Source organism: Silurus meridionalis, chromosome 18 (assembly GCF_014805685.1).
Source record: "Silurus meridionalis isolate SWU-2019-XX chromosome 18, ASM1480568v1, whole genome shotgun sequence".
NCBI classification, from domain to species: domain Eukaryota; kingdom Metazoa; phylum Chordata; class Actinopteri; order Siluriformes; family Siluridae; genus Silurus; species Silurus meridionalis.
In genome coordinates, this window is record NC_060901.1 from 7,180,638 (window position 1) to 7,198,383 (window position 17,746).

Consider the following 17,746-nt stretch of genomic DNA (forward strand, 5'->3'; position numbering starts at 1 on the left):
CTTGCGCCACAGTATTTGGGTGAACTTTTCATAATTTATGATCCTTCACGCCTATTTAGATCAAAAGGTGCAGGCTATTTGTTGGTACCTAAAATAATAAAGACAGAAGGGAAAAGCTCCCCCACAAAAGCCCCACAGTTATGAGACAGCCTTCCAATTAGTGTTCAGGACTCAGACACAGTCTCAGTGTTAAGTATAGACTGAAAACACATTTATTTAGTCTAGCCTTTTGTCAGTAGGTCTTCAAGGTTTCCTCTACGGAGCCCCAATATAGCGTCCTTAAACACTTAAGCAATGAAAATGCTTAATCTTTATTTTCTCTCTTCTTGTAAACCCTGTTCTCGCTCTTTCTCCGTTAAGTAAACATGCCCTTACGCTTGCAGTGATCAGTGTTCCTGTCCTTTCTACTATTCGAATCTGCCGGGTTCATCCCGATGTCCTACCTACAGTCTAAGATGCATAAAGCCTCTAAGCAACTCATGAACTTTGAGGACTGATCCAGACTGTAATTAATATAAACACAATGGCTCAGGACCACAAAATGCATGAATACTTCTACACATCAACAATGTAACTGCAATGAATGGACATTTGGTGCCACCAAGATGAGGTTGGGTTGCCTTTTGAGTCTGGTTACTCTCCAGGTTTCTTCCTCATACATATGTGGCAAGAAGTTTTTTGTTGCCACAGTCACCACTGGCTCGCTCATCAGGGATAAACAATTATAAGGAACTAACTTAGAGCCAATAACTTGCGCATTCTTTTATATAACCTTATATGTCCTTTGTGAAAAGCACTATACAAATAACATTGCATTGGTTACAAAGTGCCTTCTGTTCCTCTGAAAATATTACAGGCCAAATGACCTACTGTATTTACCAAATTATTCGGTTGTCTGATAACGAAAAACTCACGGCGCCTGTCATAATTTTATAGGCGTCTGGATGCAAGAGTTTTATCAGTGTTGAGACTCTTTAAAATCTATTCGCAGTGCCTCCAGACAAACTAACCGGATATGTATATGCAAAAATAGGAATAAAAATTTGAGTGGTGAAAGTAACCCAATCACCAGTACCCTAGACACACCTGGACAAGAGTTCGGTCATGTTTTCCTCGCTCATACCGCCAAACACCTTGAACTTCTTCAGGTTGCAGACGTGCGTCTTCTCATATTTGCCATAGGTAATGCTTAATACGATAGCCGGCCTCTCCAGCTTTAAGATCAAGTACTGTAAAAAGGCAGAAAAAGTTTTAGCAAATATTATTTGTGAAGAAACAAGAGGCAGACATGGCATAACGGTACACACAGGGTTACCTCCGGTCTTGTTCAGAGTCCAGCAGAGCTCACTGATTTCCCAACATTATTCATTACATATTAAATTGAATGCAACTGCACTCAATCAACAGTTGCTTTTACATAATCTGTGCACAGCTATATTTCAAAGAATTTTAAATAAAATCTTTAAATGCAACATTCTCCCTCTACACCTTGTCAAACTTCACCACACTCAAATTCTGTATGTTTACGCTGGTTGAGCTTCATGCACAACATAAAAACACTTTGTCCCTTTCATAACTTCATATAATACAAGGTGTTCGATTTCACCATGTCTCTACTTCACTGCTGCACCCGGTGATAAAAGCAGCCCACATAAAATGCCAACATGGTCCAAGAGGAAATCGAGTTTGACAATTGACACCCAGGATTAAAACAATGCTTTACAAAGCTGTTTACATGAACAGATAGATGCCTGTGACAGCCTTTCATTGTACTAATCAGAGAATCGAAACAATGCCACCCTTGTTCAGGGTCATTCCAAGTTCTTTTCTCATCCTCGCAATGCCTGAAACCTGAAAATCACTCGACCGCGTCGGCTATTCATTCTGTACACACCCTCAATTATCTATAAAACCCTGAATAAATAAAACACTTTTTTACTTACAAATACTTACAAGAGAACTATTTTTTTAGGCCCCATGATAGCACTGAAACTGCTCTAGTTAAAATTACTAATGACCTGTTTTTAGCTTCAGACCAAGGCTACATCTCTGTTAGTTTTGTTAGATCTTAGTGCTGCAATCGACACTATAGATCATGATCTTCTCCTAGATCGCTTACAAAATTACATCGGCATTCAGGAACATTAAGATGGTTTAAATCTACCTGTCTAATCGTTACCATTTTGTAGACTTAAATTGAGAGCTATCCAGGTTAATGCAAGTAAATTACGGGGAGCCACAAGGTTCAGTTCTAAGACCCCTGCTTTTCACAATATACATGCTTCCCTTGTGAAATATTATTAGAAGGCATGGGATAAGCTTCCACTGTTATGCTGATGATAACCAACTATATATCTCATGGAAAGCAGACGATACAGCTCAATTGACTCGGATAACTGAGTGTGTCAAAGAATTAAAAGGTTCGATGATTCATAACTTTCTATTGTTAAATTCTGCTAAAACAGATTTTGTTAATCAGCCCAAAAAACAGTACGCAGAAGCTCCAGCATTTCAACCTGCATTTAGAAGGATGTACTGTAACTACTCATTCAACAGTAAAAGACCTGGGAGTTATTTTAGACACCAACTTGTCTTTTAAATATCATATCAAACATATTACAAAAACAGCCTTCTTCCACCTTAGAAATATTGCTAAGCTAAGAAACATGTCTATATCTGATGCAGAGAAGCTCGCCCATGCGTTCATGACCTCCAGACTGGATTATTGTAATGCATTACTAGGTGGATGTCCTGCATCATTAATAAACAAGCTACAGTTAGTCCAGAATGCAGCAGCCAGAGTTCTCACAGGGTCGAGAAAATATGATCATATAACCGCAATCTTATCATCCCTACACTGGCTTCCTGTTAAGTATTCAAATTGAATACAAACTATTGCTACTTACTTAGAAAACACTAAATGATTTAGCTCCCATGTATCTACAGTATCTAGTCTTCTAACACGCTACAATCCTTCACGCTCCTTGAGATCTCAAAACTCCGGACTTCTAGTAGTTCCTAGAATAGCAAAATCCACTAAAGGCGGTAGAACATTCTCACATTTAGCTCCTAAACTTCGGAATAACCTTCCTGACAGTGTTCAGGGTTTAGACACACTCTCCCAGTTTAAGTGCAGATTAAAGACGTATCTTTTTGTTGAGACCTACACAACACACGTCACATATTATAACCTTGTGCTCCAGTACATCTGATCACATGCACATTATCAACTTGTGTTTTTCCTTACCACAGTCGCCATGTCTGCTCATCAGGGATAAATACACATAGTTCACCTTAACTGTTAAATTCTGTAAAGCTGCTTTGAGACAATGTCCATTGTGAAAAGTGCAATAGAAATAAACGACTTTTTTAAGCATATAACGTACATATGAACGAATCGTCTATTTAATTCAGTGTATAATCACACGGTCAGGTGCCTTGAGAAAGGTGGGAGCACTGAACGATAAGTAACGCTGCTTTGAGCAGACACATCACACCTGTCTGCAATCGATTCCTCTGTCCTCGATTCTCACCCTGCTAGTCACATCGTCATAGTAAGACCTGCAGTGTTTAAGGGCAATGAAGTGTAAATAAAGAAATGAGAAAACCCAACACCCTCTTGGACCCTGGCCATAAAAAGCTGTCCGCATTCAAACTTGCGATCTTAATGTGAAATGACAGACTGCTGCACCACAGTACAGAAGTATTAAGAGCTTTTTTCTTTCTCTCATATTTTCTTGTGATCTCGACATAAGCTGTTTGGCCGTGAGCACAACTTAAATTTCTCGTGATCTTGACATTGTTTCCTCGCGATCAGTACGGTGTATTCGGAATTAGAGCGTGTTCTAGAGGCAGCTTCATGGATAATAACCATAACCATTTGTGGCAGCGGGCGCATGGATAACCACAAATGGTTATCGTTATTATCAATGATGCCGCGATGATGCTGCCTGTAGAACATGCTCTTATGGTAAACACACAGAAAAATTAGGGTACTGATCACGAGGAAGCAATGTTTGTTATGTCAAGATCATGAGGAAAATTAGGCCGTGATCGTGTAAAGAAAACTTCAAGATCACAAGAAAACAGGAAAGAAACAAGTATAATAATGCATGGCCTCTCAGGGCTTCCAAAACCATTTTAATCGCTTCCTAGTCACCAAAGAATCTACAATTAAAGCCATCTTTAATATGTGACTGTAAGTATACACACCGCAGTACAATGAATTATAATAGTTAGTGAACAGCTTTGTGAAGGAAATTTGGTGGTAAGGAAAACGACTGACAGGAAATGGCAGGTGTGCTTGTGAAATCAGGGGTTAAAAGTTGAATGTATATGTGAAAGCAGCTCTAAAAAAACACTTTCAATTTCCTCTCCGCCTAACCACAAGACCGTCTGCACTGCCTGGTGTGTGCCAATGTGACGAACTAGCTGCTTCCTCTTTCCATTTTAAGATTAGCCAGAATTTAGACCAAAGTGTTATCATCTTCACACAATAGAATGCATAAGACCACAGACCCCAAAGGCCATGCCTGAAACCTGTGGTTTTATGCTGTTATAACTCTCGTTTGGATTTGAACTGTTATAGAATTCTGAAGTGCGTCGTACACTTCGGTTTTTACAGGACGAGCATCAGGTTTTAAAAAAAAAAAAAAAAAAAAAAACTTTCCAGAAACGAACAAATGATTCAATCCAGTGCACTCGGGAAAATTACAACTCCGATCAGAACTGACACAAGTACAATGGATAGCGGGAACACATTACATAGAATTTTCCAGAACAATCACCAAACTTGCTCTCACTTCCAGACAGGTTCTATACAATACGGTCTGTCTGTCTATATATACCATAATCAAAGCATATGATAATAAAAATACACAAGAGTTTAAATTAAATCAACTTAATGGTCTTTACAATCAAAAGTGTAGGAACTTTAACATTGTACTAAATTGCTTACCGTAATTTCCGAACTATTAAGCGCACCCATATATAAGCCGCACCCACTGAATTTGACAAAGATTTTTATTTTGAACATAAATAAGCCACACCTGTGCATAAGACGCACCTGTCTACACTGAAACTAATGAAATTTACACAGGCTTTAACGAAAGACAGTGTCTGTAACACGGTGTAACGGGTGAAATATGTTGTGGCTCCTTTAAGAGCAGAGCGGCATTTTGGGAATAGGCTGCCGCCGAATTTTTCCGGTATTACTGCATGTGTGCAAGACCGAGGAATATGTCCTTATTATTTTCTGATGCTAATTTCTAAGTTTCTTTGACTAAACCCGTAATGCTGTTGCCAAGAAAAATAAAAAAGCACGAGTTTTGGAAACCTGTCTGTGCTTATATGATTTCTGTTGCAACTGGAGTTAGTGAGTGAGCGGCAGGTGAAACGTCAGAGGAACCTCATCCATATTTATGATGTGGTGCGGTCTGATTCAGTGGGAGCGCATCTGATTTAATATAAAGAGTTTCATTGGTTCACCTGAACCCGTTCCGCAATTTCATTGGTCTAATGTTATGGGTCTCAGTTTTTTGGCTTTGAAGTTTGTGAAACCGGGAAAAACCCAGGAAAAATCCATAAATTAGCCGCTACGTTGTTTAAGCCGCGGGGTTCAAAGCGTGGGAAAAAGCGGCTTATAGTCCGAAAAATACGGTATATCTTTTAAGCCTAAAGATGGCTTGCTTCACTGACATCATTTCAGACTTATATTCAGAATTAACAGCAACTGATTCCAAAGCGAAAGTCACTCTTGAAATCAACTCTAGATCGTTTTACCTGAACATTCAGCGGAAAAAAAACGCCACTGAAGAGGGAACATTCTTCGCTTAATTTCAACTCATATACTGCATTAGACCTATAAAATATTAGTTCTTTAGTTGATGATGTTTGGTTTATATCATTATTGTGTTGAAATACTCCTTCACAACACATTTTATGCACGTTTACAGATGAAATGTATCATTTCAAAGCATTTTCACCTGAGATCTAATTATGAATCCTGTCAGTACTGGTGTGTTTAGTGTGAACAGGACTTTTAATTTGTAAATAAAATCCATATTTAATTATTTTTGTCTAGGTAATATGTATAGTTTAGCTCTTAATGATAACTAGGATTACATTTTTTTTTTTTTTTTTAATGATGCCTCATGTAGCCAAAATACAGTAAGTGTTAAATTGTAGTATTTTCATGTCATCCATATATAAAATGTTATCACAAAAACACCAAACAATAACGATCCCGAGACCTGCCTCTACACAGAGAGATGAGCAAGAACGAAACAACAGAGTTTCGAAACACTACATGGAAAGGTATCGGTACATTTTATGGTTGTTGGATCCGAATATAAACCACAGTGACACACTGAACGCTACACGAATACACACCTGTGGAGGATAATTACTTTCTGATGACCACCTGGAAGACTGGTCATTGGGTTTATCCACCAAAATGTTCCTGCAAGGAAGGAAAGAACAAACCATGTGAGACTAATTTTCCAATCATCCATTACATTATCATCATGCTGAATTCTACACAGATAATAATGCATTTCAAGCAACATATTGTGTTTATAGGTTTAAGTGAGATATACATGTGCATACACAGTATATTCACTCACATTGTCACAGTACTGTTTATATATATATATATATATATATATATATATATATATATATATATATATACACACACACACACATACATTATATTGTGCATTGTAAATAGTATTGCAGGAAAACAATACAAATGTTTTAGATGTGTGTCATAGATAGATAGATAGATAGATAGATAGATAGATAGATAGATAGATAGATAGGAGAATGGCACAAGTATACAAATATACGTATAAACACTTAACGATACAATATTTACTGATCTTGTCAAAGTACTGCAAAAAGTATTGCATGAAAAATGCGTGAAAATAGTAAAGAAAATTCTAATAAAAGTTGTATTAGAGTTATACAGCACACTAATATGCTCAAAACTAGACATCTTTGCTCACTGGAATGACAGGTGGCAAAATATCTAATACTTACACACAGAGTAACAGTTACACAGCGTGTAAAGCTACAAACCCTGGATAATAGTGTTTCTATTAGGTCATAAGTGACGTAAAGTTGTCTTTTTAAAGTAAATGTAAAATGATGACTAAACCGAAACCGTTAGCTTGAACTTTGACTGAAAGTAGACATGCTAGTTAACTTGTGAACACGATGCTTATTTTTTTGTGTTTCTCATTTGCATACAAAAACATGCATAATGCACAAAACGCGTTAATAATATCGCTAATATTTCCTTCTTTCGTGCACTCAAGTTCACTTGAAAGTTCGCTAGCCGATATGACTGCGTGGGTATGGAGCGCGCGCGCGAGCGAAGGCGCGAGCTCGATGGCTAGTCACTAAACCAGACCGGTTATCAGCTTGCTAGCAGGGTAAACTACTAGAAGCTGATGGCTGCTCTTCCTCTCCTGCCATGCAGTGCGATTTCCGCTGTCAATTAATATTGCAACATTCCCACGAGCCGCTCGTGGGCTAAGATGAGCTAAGCTAAGCAGAGTTAGCCGCTAACCGCCCAGCTGACTTTGCAACTAGCTCGAGTCTCCATTAGGAAAGAGCGCTTGGCCTCGTTATTGTTTTTTTGTTATTTGATCCAGCTCACAGCCACAATTTCGGAGTGGGTACGAGCTGGAGGAGTCGCAGTAGTGTTTCGTGGCGTTACTCACTCGGGTAAGTATGTCGAGGAGTAGGAACTCCATTTATAAACAGTGTAGGTAAGCACTCTGCTCTCGGGAGCCACCGCCATCTTGTTGGAGCACAAACAACAAGCCGCGCGCCGCGTGCACGAGCCTCTTGTGGGCGTGGCGGCGGTCTTAAAGGGGCCGCGCGCGAGAAGTTTCAACTTAATTATAACAATAATAATAATGCGACAATCAAGGCTTAATTTATATAATTGTAAAAATAATTGTATTATATTCGATATTTTATTGTCATGTATATATACTATATAATTTTGTTATATAACCCCGGTTGCTGATATTAATCTCCAAAAACACTGTGCTTTAAAGGTGCAATAGTCGGGTTTTTTTCTTTGCTTGTACAAATAATAATAATTTGTATAACGTGATAAACACAAGTGAATAAGTCAGTGTTCTAGGATAAAGGATGTATTAAGTCGCAGGGAAAAAACACTTAAAAGAAGTGCTCGAGTTTGACAGTGCATAGCGTGTTGTCGTGTAGGTCTGGGGGCGGGGTTCGTCATCCAAAGGGGCGTGTACATTCAAATAGTAAACTCATAAAACTCAAAAAGTAGACTCAAAATAATAGTGGTCTAATGTTGCCTATTGCACCTCTAAGTAGTTATTTTGTATTTTACAATTCTTTTTACCATTCTTTATACAACAGAGGTGCTCCAAACTTTTGGGCCAAAAGTTAATGTTGCGTGAGAGTCAATGTTGTTGCCATCATCATTTGAGAAAGCCAAATAATGTTTAGCTTCATTATAACAAATACTATATTCTTCTTAAACAGCAGACAATCTTAAAGTATGCGTTTACACCAAATAAAACAAGTCGAATTAATTCATATTCCCTCTATTGAATTTTATTTTACATTTTTCTGTTATGTTTATTGTTCAATTAAAAATGAATATCTGTGTCAAAGGCATTTTTTTTTTCTTATTTTTAAATAATATATGGCGCAGGGTAAATCAAAGGTCACAATAGGCCAGCTTTGGACTAAGTTTGGGCATCTCTGTTATAGAAAAATGAATGTTCTTTACATCTTATGTGCATTCATCTTGCAATTACTAAATCTCAGATAAAACCTAAAGAAAGCAAAGCCTCACATCACATTGCATTTGTGATATGAATCTGTTTCTAGATTTATCTTATTGTGCATCTCATACACAACCATACACAGTATGATGTATGTAATGAACTGTAATGGCATAAGCCAGAATGTCATTTTTTTACAGGTAGGAAAAATATATGCAGTTTTCATGCAGTATATGGTTTGCAGCATCAAGCTGGAATAGTGGATAATCAATCAAGGTTAAATTCTAGTCCTACATATTGTTCTGGTTGAAGGTCTGAAATGCCTATGGGTAGAAGCTCCTCCTTATTCTCTCTGTGTTGGCCTTTAGAAAGCTGGAAGCAATTCTCTAACAGAGAAAAGAGTCTGTTGTTCATTTGGCTGTCTTTTACTATCTTCCTGGATTTGGTCCAGCAACACTTGCTGCAGATAGACTGCAGGTCAGGGAGCTCAGTGCAGATCGTACACTCAGCTGATCACACCACTCATTTGAGAGCCACCGAATCTGCTTGGTGCTGTTTACAAACTAGGCTGTGATGCAGACTATAAGGAAGCTCTTGATATTGCAGGTGTAAAAGTTTATTAGAATCTCAAACTGCAAATTACATTGTCTATTATTGTTATTATTATTATCATCATTATCATTGATATTATTATTATTATTATTATTATTATTATTATTATTATTATTATTATCATTATCATTGATATTATTATTATTATTATTATTATTATTATTATTACTAATATTATTACTATATTGTTTTTATATGCGCATAAACTTTTCTCCAAAGACAAAGCAACGTCCTGCAGCATTATGTCCAAGATATAACTTAATATGATGACAAGCGTTTACATATGATTGTCCAAAAATGCACATTGTCCTGACCATAATAGTGTGAGGTGGAGAAAAAAATCATTAGCCACATGAGTTTAACGAGTTCTGGTGTCTGATCATCATTCACTGCAAAGAAACGACCTTGCAGATAAAGGCACTTTGGCTCTGGTGAATCATTCTGTGACGGTGTCTTTTACCGGAAGTCAGCTGATGTAAGTAGTCAGAGATAATGCAATTTCTGCTAAGTGCATGTCTTGGACTTTGGCAAGAACTTTTTTAATATACCGTAAATGATGGCGGGATTGTAGGTGACTCTGATTCATAGTTAACCACCGCTCAGTTATGTGGAAATTTAACATTAGAGTGCAGAATTAATGACCTGTAACTTTACATAAAAAGACTTTAGTTTCCGTTGTACTTCAGTTCAGTAATGCATAAACACCTGACTTTCAGTTGTAGTAGTCTGAAGTTTTGCAGTTTCTCCCAAAGGATTTTCTCGGGGTTCTCTTGTTTCCTCCCACCTCCTAAAAACGTGCAGGTAGATGAATGCTAATCTAAAATTCCCCTCCGTGCAAATAAAAGTTGACCTAGGATAAATGCATGGATGAATGAGTGAATGAATGAATGAAAGATTCCTAAACAAGCTTAATTGTAATTTTAATGCTGATCAGAATCATCATAAACAATCGTTTATGGTCCGAAAATAATTTTGCTGCTCAGTGATGTGAAAAGTGGAAGGGTTCAAGCATAAAGATAAAATCTAATGGATGTTTGACAGGATGTAAAATGCTGTAACTAATCAACCATATCCTGTATAGCAGGACTCATCAAAGAAGAAGGTAAGGATCATACAGCACCCCTGGAGCACAAAGATTAAGGGCCATGCTCAAGGGCCCAATAGAGGCAGCTTGGAGATACTAGGAGTTGAACCCCTGACTTTCCCATTAGTATTCCAGAGCCTTAATCACAGAGCTACAACGTTTCCTGAATGCTATACTATGGTCTGGATGCAGACCTAGGAAAGTATTTCAGCGAATTAAACCAAATATCGTATGAAAGAAACTTTTTTTTTTGCACAACACATGAGCACATCTTCTGCATCAGACCCTGTTGCTGGTTGATGAAGTCCATCTCATGCATTTCAGTGTAAATGTGTAAATTGACCTCAAATTCGCTCAACAAGAATGGAAAGTGTTTTACTGCTCTTCTTCCTCAGTGTTCTTTGGGATCAGCCAATTCTCGTCTTGTAGCATCAAATATTTTCACATGAAGTGTATGTATTTTTCGTGTGTTTTTTTTTTAATAGCATGTCTTTTTTTTCTCTTAAAATGTTTTTGATGACAAAACCATACATATTTATTAAAGCATCATCTCAGGGTATGGGCTGCAATTAGAAACCTGGATTGGCAGCATGAACATAATTAAAGTATTTTATAAGCTACCTGAATTGCAGCCATGAACTTTATAGATAGATGGATGAATGGATATCAGCTCATAATGGGATTTTATAAAGCTGGATATGAATTTTACTACAATATTTTCAATTTGAGGTTTATTTCGGATAAAAGCAAGATGGACAAGACTGGATTCAGCTGGATTGATCTGGATGCGTCTGCACACACCCAGTTCAGATCAGCTCCATTCGGTATTATCCCCCCCACCCCAGACCAATTAAACTTCACTATGTGCAGTACCGTGGCCCCAAGAAATCACCAAGTCACGTGGGTGGGGTCCCTTTAAAGTAGGGCTTTAAAGGGCGGCCACGCGCGCCGTCACATGACGAACGATGACATAACCGGAGAAGCCGAAAGCGCGCGCATGGCCACCGCGTAACCCCCCCACGCGCACGAGCTCGTCCACGCTTCCCGGTGTCTCTCGGTGGACTTGAAGAGCTTTGCAATGGTTAGTTTGAGCATTGCAGCTGCTGCGGTACACACCGGACCCGATGGTGGACTGCACCTGCCGCACTACCATCACTTCCTTCCTTCCTTTTTTTTTATTCTGTTCGTTCTTTTCAACTGGGGTGTTTCCACCGGGCGCACGAGGACAAGTCTGGGAGTAAGTAAAGTTCTTTTTTGTGCTTTGTAAGAACTCCGCTTGCGCAGGTGTGTGTGCGCGCGTGTTACTGCGTGTGTGTCTATAATAGAGCCGCTGTTTACGCTTCTAGAAGGCGCGGGTCGCTATTAGGAACAGCCACAACACCGGGCTGGTACGACATGCTTTAGCACGATTGGCACGCAGCTCCGCTCGGCCGGTGCGCGCGTTGCCAACGTCCGCATTCCGAGCGCTGTGGCGCAGATGAAAATTGAAAGGCGGATCGCGGACAAGCAGCGGCGCAGACACACACAGCGCTCCACGGGCAGCGAGCTGCTCAAACACCCCCACCCCGAGCAGCGCTATGCTAGCGGCTTGCCGTGTCATCATTCGAGATTAAAGCTCGATGTGTTTTTTTTTGTGATCCACGCACTAGTCTTGAAAAAAATATCCACCGCGTCTCAAAGTGCGCAGTTCGCGTGAAACACGCCGGGGTAGAACGAGTCTCTGAGTCAATTCGTTCGAATCCTCATTTTAAAAGAATCGACTCATTTAGACTGACTCATTCCGGGTGCTTGATATAATGTGTTTATACACAGACCAGGCATGATATTATAACATTATGAGCGGTGAAGTGAATAACACTGATTATCTCTTTATCATGGCACGTGTTGGTGTGTGACAAATTGTAGGGAGCAAGTGAACATTTTGTCCTAAAGTTGATGTGTTAGAAGCAGTAAAAATGGGCAAGCATGATGATTTGGCAAGGACCAAATTGTGAAGGCTAGACGACTGGGTCAGAGAATCTCTAAAACTGCAGCTATTTTGTGGTGTCCCTGGTCTGCAGTGGTCAATATCTATCAAAAGTGATCTAAGGATGGGATAGTGGTAAAATGGTGACAGGGTTATTGGGGGGGACGACTAAAAATAAAAAATAAATAACCCAAAAATACATCTAGATGTTCTTGCTCAGTCCCTTTCTGAGACTCCAGAAAAAATTGGCCTCCTCCAAAGAGACAAAGACAAGAGAAAAACATGAACGAGGGTGACACTAATGCAGTGCTGAAAGCTATCCAGAGACGTTTGGCTTAACATGAGACCTTGAAAGCTTTAGTGATAAAGTCTCTGCCGTTGAAAAAGTTTCTTTCTGTCATCTCTCATGGCTACAGTTAACCAGCTTGTTGTTGATGTAAGTGATCAAAAACGAAAATGATTTGACTGGAAGAAATGGCGGAGCAAATTAAAGCTGAAAAAAACAACAGCTAAAGATGAAAATAGTGGACATGCAGAGATACAGCCGCACGAAACTGCACGATCTAAAGGAGGAGAATAGGGGGGGATACACGACAGGTCATCCTCAATATTTTGGGCTAAGTGGTCTCTGAATCTGGGAACAAGCTGACAGATGAAATTGACATTGCAGATTGAAAGGACGGATCTATCTGTTTAATCGTTGTGATCTTTTCCATGCGCTACTACCGGGATCATATTTGGGGAAATAGATTCCCTAAAGAACAATCTTTACCTTACTAAAGCTCAGTCTTCAGAGGATAAAGCTGCTAGGGACAAATTGTGGCCTTTGCTTATAAAGCGAGGGAGGAAGATAATGGTATGGTATCATGGTATGGTTGCTCCATTATCATCAGTGGAAAGAAGATGGACAGTGAGAGCACTGGTTGAAGATGATTCTCACTGTGTCGTACTGAATTATATTTCTCATTTTTTTGTGTGTAGGTTGATCAATATATTCCAGTGTTGGTTTTGCTGGACGTTTAGTTACTACTTCTTGTAAGTGTAATATATATCCGAGACATCACTAAGAGGAAATCTTTTTTTTGCATTGTAAACAAACTGATTCTGATGTCATATTATTGCAAGAGACTCATTCGGTTAAAAGTGATTCATGGTTTTGGAAATCACAGTGGGGAAGTACTATTTATTTGAGTCATTGGTCCAACCATTCTGCTGGATATTGTATCCTTTTGCAAAATTCACTTTAGATGTTGGCAGATGGCTAATTCTGGTTAAATTGGACAGTTGTTTGTTTTCATTATAGACAATGTGAATAGCTTTAATTCTATCTTATATAAAGACTTAATTATGGATACTGCTAGTAAGATCAAATACTGTATTTACAATCTTCACCGCATTATGTGGTGACTTCAACTTATGTCCAGATGAATCTATGGATCATTTTCCACCAAGACAATTCACAGGTTCACATTCTTATAACATTATTTCATCTGTTTGTGCTCTCGTTGACTGACACATGGTATTTTTTTTTTTTATTCAGACATTAAAGACTTTACTTGGCACAGTAAAGGATAATCTCTGAGATCTAGGATTGATTTCATTTCAATTTCCTATACGGCTCTATAATTTGTCACAGATGTATCCGACATCTCTGCTCCTTTATCTGATCATAAATTCATTATTTTTCAGTTAAAATCTGCTCAGGAATCTAAAGGTGAAAGGGGATATTGAAAATCTAACAATCAGCTCTTTGAAGATGAAACTTTCAATATTACTGTACAGGAAACAGCAAAATAACTATTTGTGAATTTGACAAAAGAAATATAAAACTAAATGGGAATTTTTTGAGTATCGGTTTCGAAACGAAGCTATAAAACGATCTAAAGAATTCAACCAAGAATACGAAGGAAACTAACTTACTGAACAAACTGAAATCCTTGATGAGTTTAGACACTGTTAAACCTGAGGAAGAGACAAAATTAACTAGTATACAAATTGAATTTGATCAAAGATATTTGGATTTGGCAAAAGCTGCTTTCATTAGGTCTTATACCAAAAGGCTTAAGAACGGTGAAAAAAAACTAGCTTTTTCTGCTCTAGAAAATGATTGTACTCTCATGATTAATGGCGTGCTTTGCACAGACCCAGTAGAAATCTCATGTGCCGTCTCCTGCTTTTATGAGAATCTATACAAGTCCAATATACAATCAAAACGGTGCTCCGATTATTTAAATAAAATTCCTGTTTGTACCGGTCATCACTGAGAAGGAGAAAATCAGATTGCGATGCAGATATCAGATCACGCAGAAATAACTGAAGCTGTCTTCTCACCTAAAAACCACAAATCACATGGTTATGATGGTCTATCTTCTGAATTCTACCAGCACTTTTGGGATGTGATTAAAATGCCCCTATTTCAGTGTATTAATGAAGCAGGGTGTCATTTGTCTCTTAAACCTTTTGGTTTCTCTGACATTTATTGATATAGTCAGCGTATTCTATAATGATATAAACTGTTCTGTCATACTACAGGTTTAATTTAGAATGAGGAGTCAGACAAGGTTTTGGAGTCTTTCGATATTCAGAATGATCCTAGACTTTTTTTTTTTTTTTGAAGGGCAAATCTCAAGTATCATATGCTTTATCTGTGATTAAACAATTCTCTATAGCCCATGGTTTTTCTCTTAATATTTTTTAATGTAAGATTAAATTATGTAAATCCACTCTCGCAATCACACCACAATTGCAAATATACTGTTAAATATTTGGGCATTTCCGTTTCGCAGTCTGTGGCTGAGAGACAACAGACTGAAGAAAGTACCTAGTATATGTAATAATTGGCTCCAAAGAGACTCGACAAAGGTACTCCTTTTGTAAAGCAGACAGTTTGTCCCATTTTGTTTACCTGGCACTTTATCTTTACACGTTATTTCCTTAATACATTAATAATTGTAAGGTGGGAAAAAAAATCACAAAAAACAGTCAGTTTTTGCAAATAAGAAAACAGAGGGAGGCCTTGAAGTATTGGACTTTCATGACGTCAACCATGATGAATTGGTTAAAAAATGTCTTATAAACGTCTTTTTATTTTTTTTATACAAGTGCACATTTTCAACTAAAGTGGTGGGTCACAATTATTGTTGTCTTGCGATTTTTTTTTTTCTCTTTTTTTTCTTTTTTCGCCATCCAAATTGCCTTTTTAAGCTGTCGCAATTCCACCAGCAAGCACTATCAGCCTGGAGAATCTGCCATGTACACAACTCGGTACACAACATTCACGTATCGAGAGAGAGAGAGAGGAGGGAGGAGGGAGGGAGGGAAAGAGGAGGGAGGAGGAGGGAGGAGGAAAGAGGGAGGGAGGAGGGAGGAGGAGGGAGGAGGAAAGAGGGAGGGAGGAGGGAGGGAAAGAGGGAGGGAGGAGGAGGAGGAAAGAGGAGGGAGGAGGGAGGGAAAGAGGGAGAGAGGGAGAGAGGGAGGAGGAGGGAGGGAAAGAGGAGGGAGGAGGGAGGGAAAGAGGAGGGAGGGAAAGAGGGAGGGAGGAGGAAAGAGGAGGGAGGAGGAGGGAGGAAGAGGGAGGAGGGAGGAGGGAGGGAAGAGGGAGGGAGGAGGAGGAGTTGAGGGAGGGTGGGAGGGAGACTGTATGTATATAAAAATATGCATTTCACACCTAGGCCTTCAGTGGTGTCCTTCCTGAATCAGTCCACCTCTTAATAGCATCATTATTTTTTATTTTTTAATTTTTTTTATTATTTTATACAGAAACTCAGTATAACAGAGTGCTGCATCACAGACAGGTATCTTCTGCAGTGAGAATGAATGCCATTACTAAAACAAGAAACCCAATAAACATAAACCTCCTTTCTCCGCAGCCACAGCTGCACCTCTGACATGCATCATCTCTAGCAGAAGCATCAATATAATCTTATAAAATAACTCCGGGGTTTTCTGTGCATTATGGTTTTCTTGGGATGTAAAATAAAGGCAAATTGTGTGTTTTGTGCAAATTCTACAGGGAAGAAAATGCAAAAAAAATGATAAAAACTGTTATTCTGATAACAACGGATTTGTGATGAAATCTGCAAATTCTATGAGAAAATCAGATCATGGCCCTGGGGGTCTATAAATAATAATTAATGGAATTGACTGACTAGACCTGCTTTCGGACGCTAAATATTTTATGTTAGTGTAAAGAACTTCGGATGTGTTACATTTGTGTTTAGTTTTTTGTGTGACGCTTAGATTATTATTATTATTATGAATAGCTGCGACTCCACCTCATCGCCATTTAGACGGGGCTTGTGTATGTAACTATATACTCAGGAGGCTTCATTTAATGCTAAATATTTGTTCGGGTTAATCCACGTTTCTGTTAAACACATTACATTAAACTCCTGGTCCTGTTTTGAACTGTTTTGACTGAACTTTCCTCACAATATTGAGCTACTCTTGTCATTGAAAGTGTATCTGGGACCAAATCCTTTGCTTTGTCAATCATTGTGGAATGAAAAAATGGCATTTTCCCCCTCTTTTCGTATATATATTGCATGGTGGGACAAATCAAAGGTTTGGCCCATGGGCCCTTGTTTGGGCATCTCTGCTTTAAAGGTCACACTGAACTGGGCAAAGAAGACAAAAAACTACTATACACACCATTGTGTAGGCAACAGTTGGTACATTGTTTTCAAATAACCACATTGGTTTAAGTTGGCAAGACGTCTACAGTAACTGAAATATACAAAGCTTTAATTTATGCGGTAAACGGGTTACAACAGAAGATCACAGTGGGTTTTACTCCTGTCAGCCAAGAACAGGAATCTGAGGCACATCATGGACACAGTCTCATTGAAACTCTTGAGTTTGGGTGGGTCCATGTCCAGGATGGTCTTGACAGGAATGTGTTGTAGCCTATCAATCTTAAGGTTTGGTGTGTTGAGATGCTTTTCTGCTCACCACGGTTGCACGGTGGATACTTGAATTATTACATTAATAATATATTAATATGAACAGCATATGTTTTTATGAATAGCGTTTCCACCAACAAATCCATTAGTATATATAATATCTTAGAAACAATTTTAAAACACAAATTAAGATATTTGTGTTATTATCCTGTCGATCACATCTGCACAGTGTTTGAAGAGTAAACTAATTTGTCAATAGGAAGCAAGAAACTAGCAGCTCTTCTGTTGACTGTGCCTAACTTTAGGGCCATTCTTCCTTGTGAATCGATTCTCTCGAGTCACTTAAAAGAGTCGTGTCTGCTGAACCGACTCCTGATCCCTGAGCTCATCATTACAGCTTATAGAG

At 38.6% G+C, this 17,746-nt stretch overlaps 1 protein-coding gene across 1 annotated transcript in view; it reads right to left on the reverse strand.

Annotated features, from left to right (window-relative positions):
• Nucleotides 1–7,851, reverse strand: part of mkln1 (muskelin 1, intracellular mediator containing kelch motifs) — a 29,023-nt gene extending 21,172 nt beyond the window's left edge. Inside the window, exons 1-3 of the mRNA XM_046872487.1 lie at nucleotides 7,728–7,851; nucleotides 6,391–6,460; nucleotides 1,087–1,229 (exon numbers count right to left, since the gene is read on the reverse strand). Of these exons, the coding sequence (XP_046728443.1) occupies nucleotides 1,087–1,229; nucleotides 6,391–6,460; nucleotides 7,728–7,807 (293 nt within the window). The 5' untranslated portion in view covers nucleotides 7,808–7,851. The remainder of the gene's footprint in view (nucleotides 1–1,086; nucleotides 1,230–6,390; nucleotides 6,461–7,727) is intronic.
• Nucleotides 7,852–17,746: the final 9,895 nt, after the last annotated feature.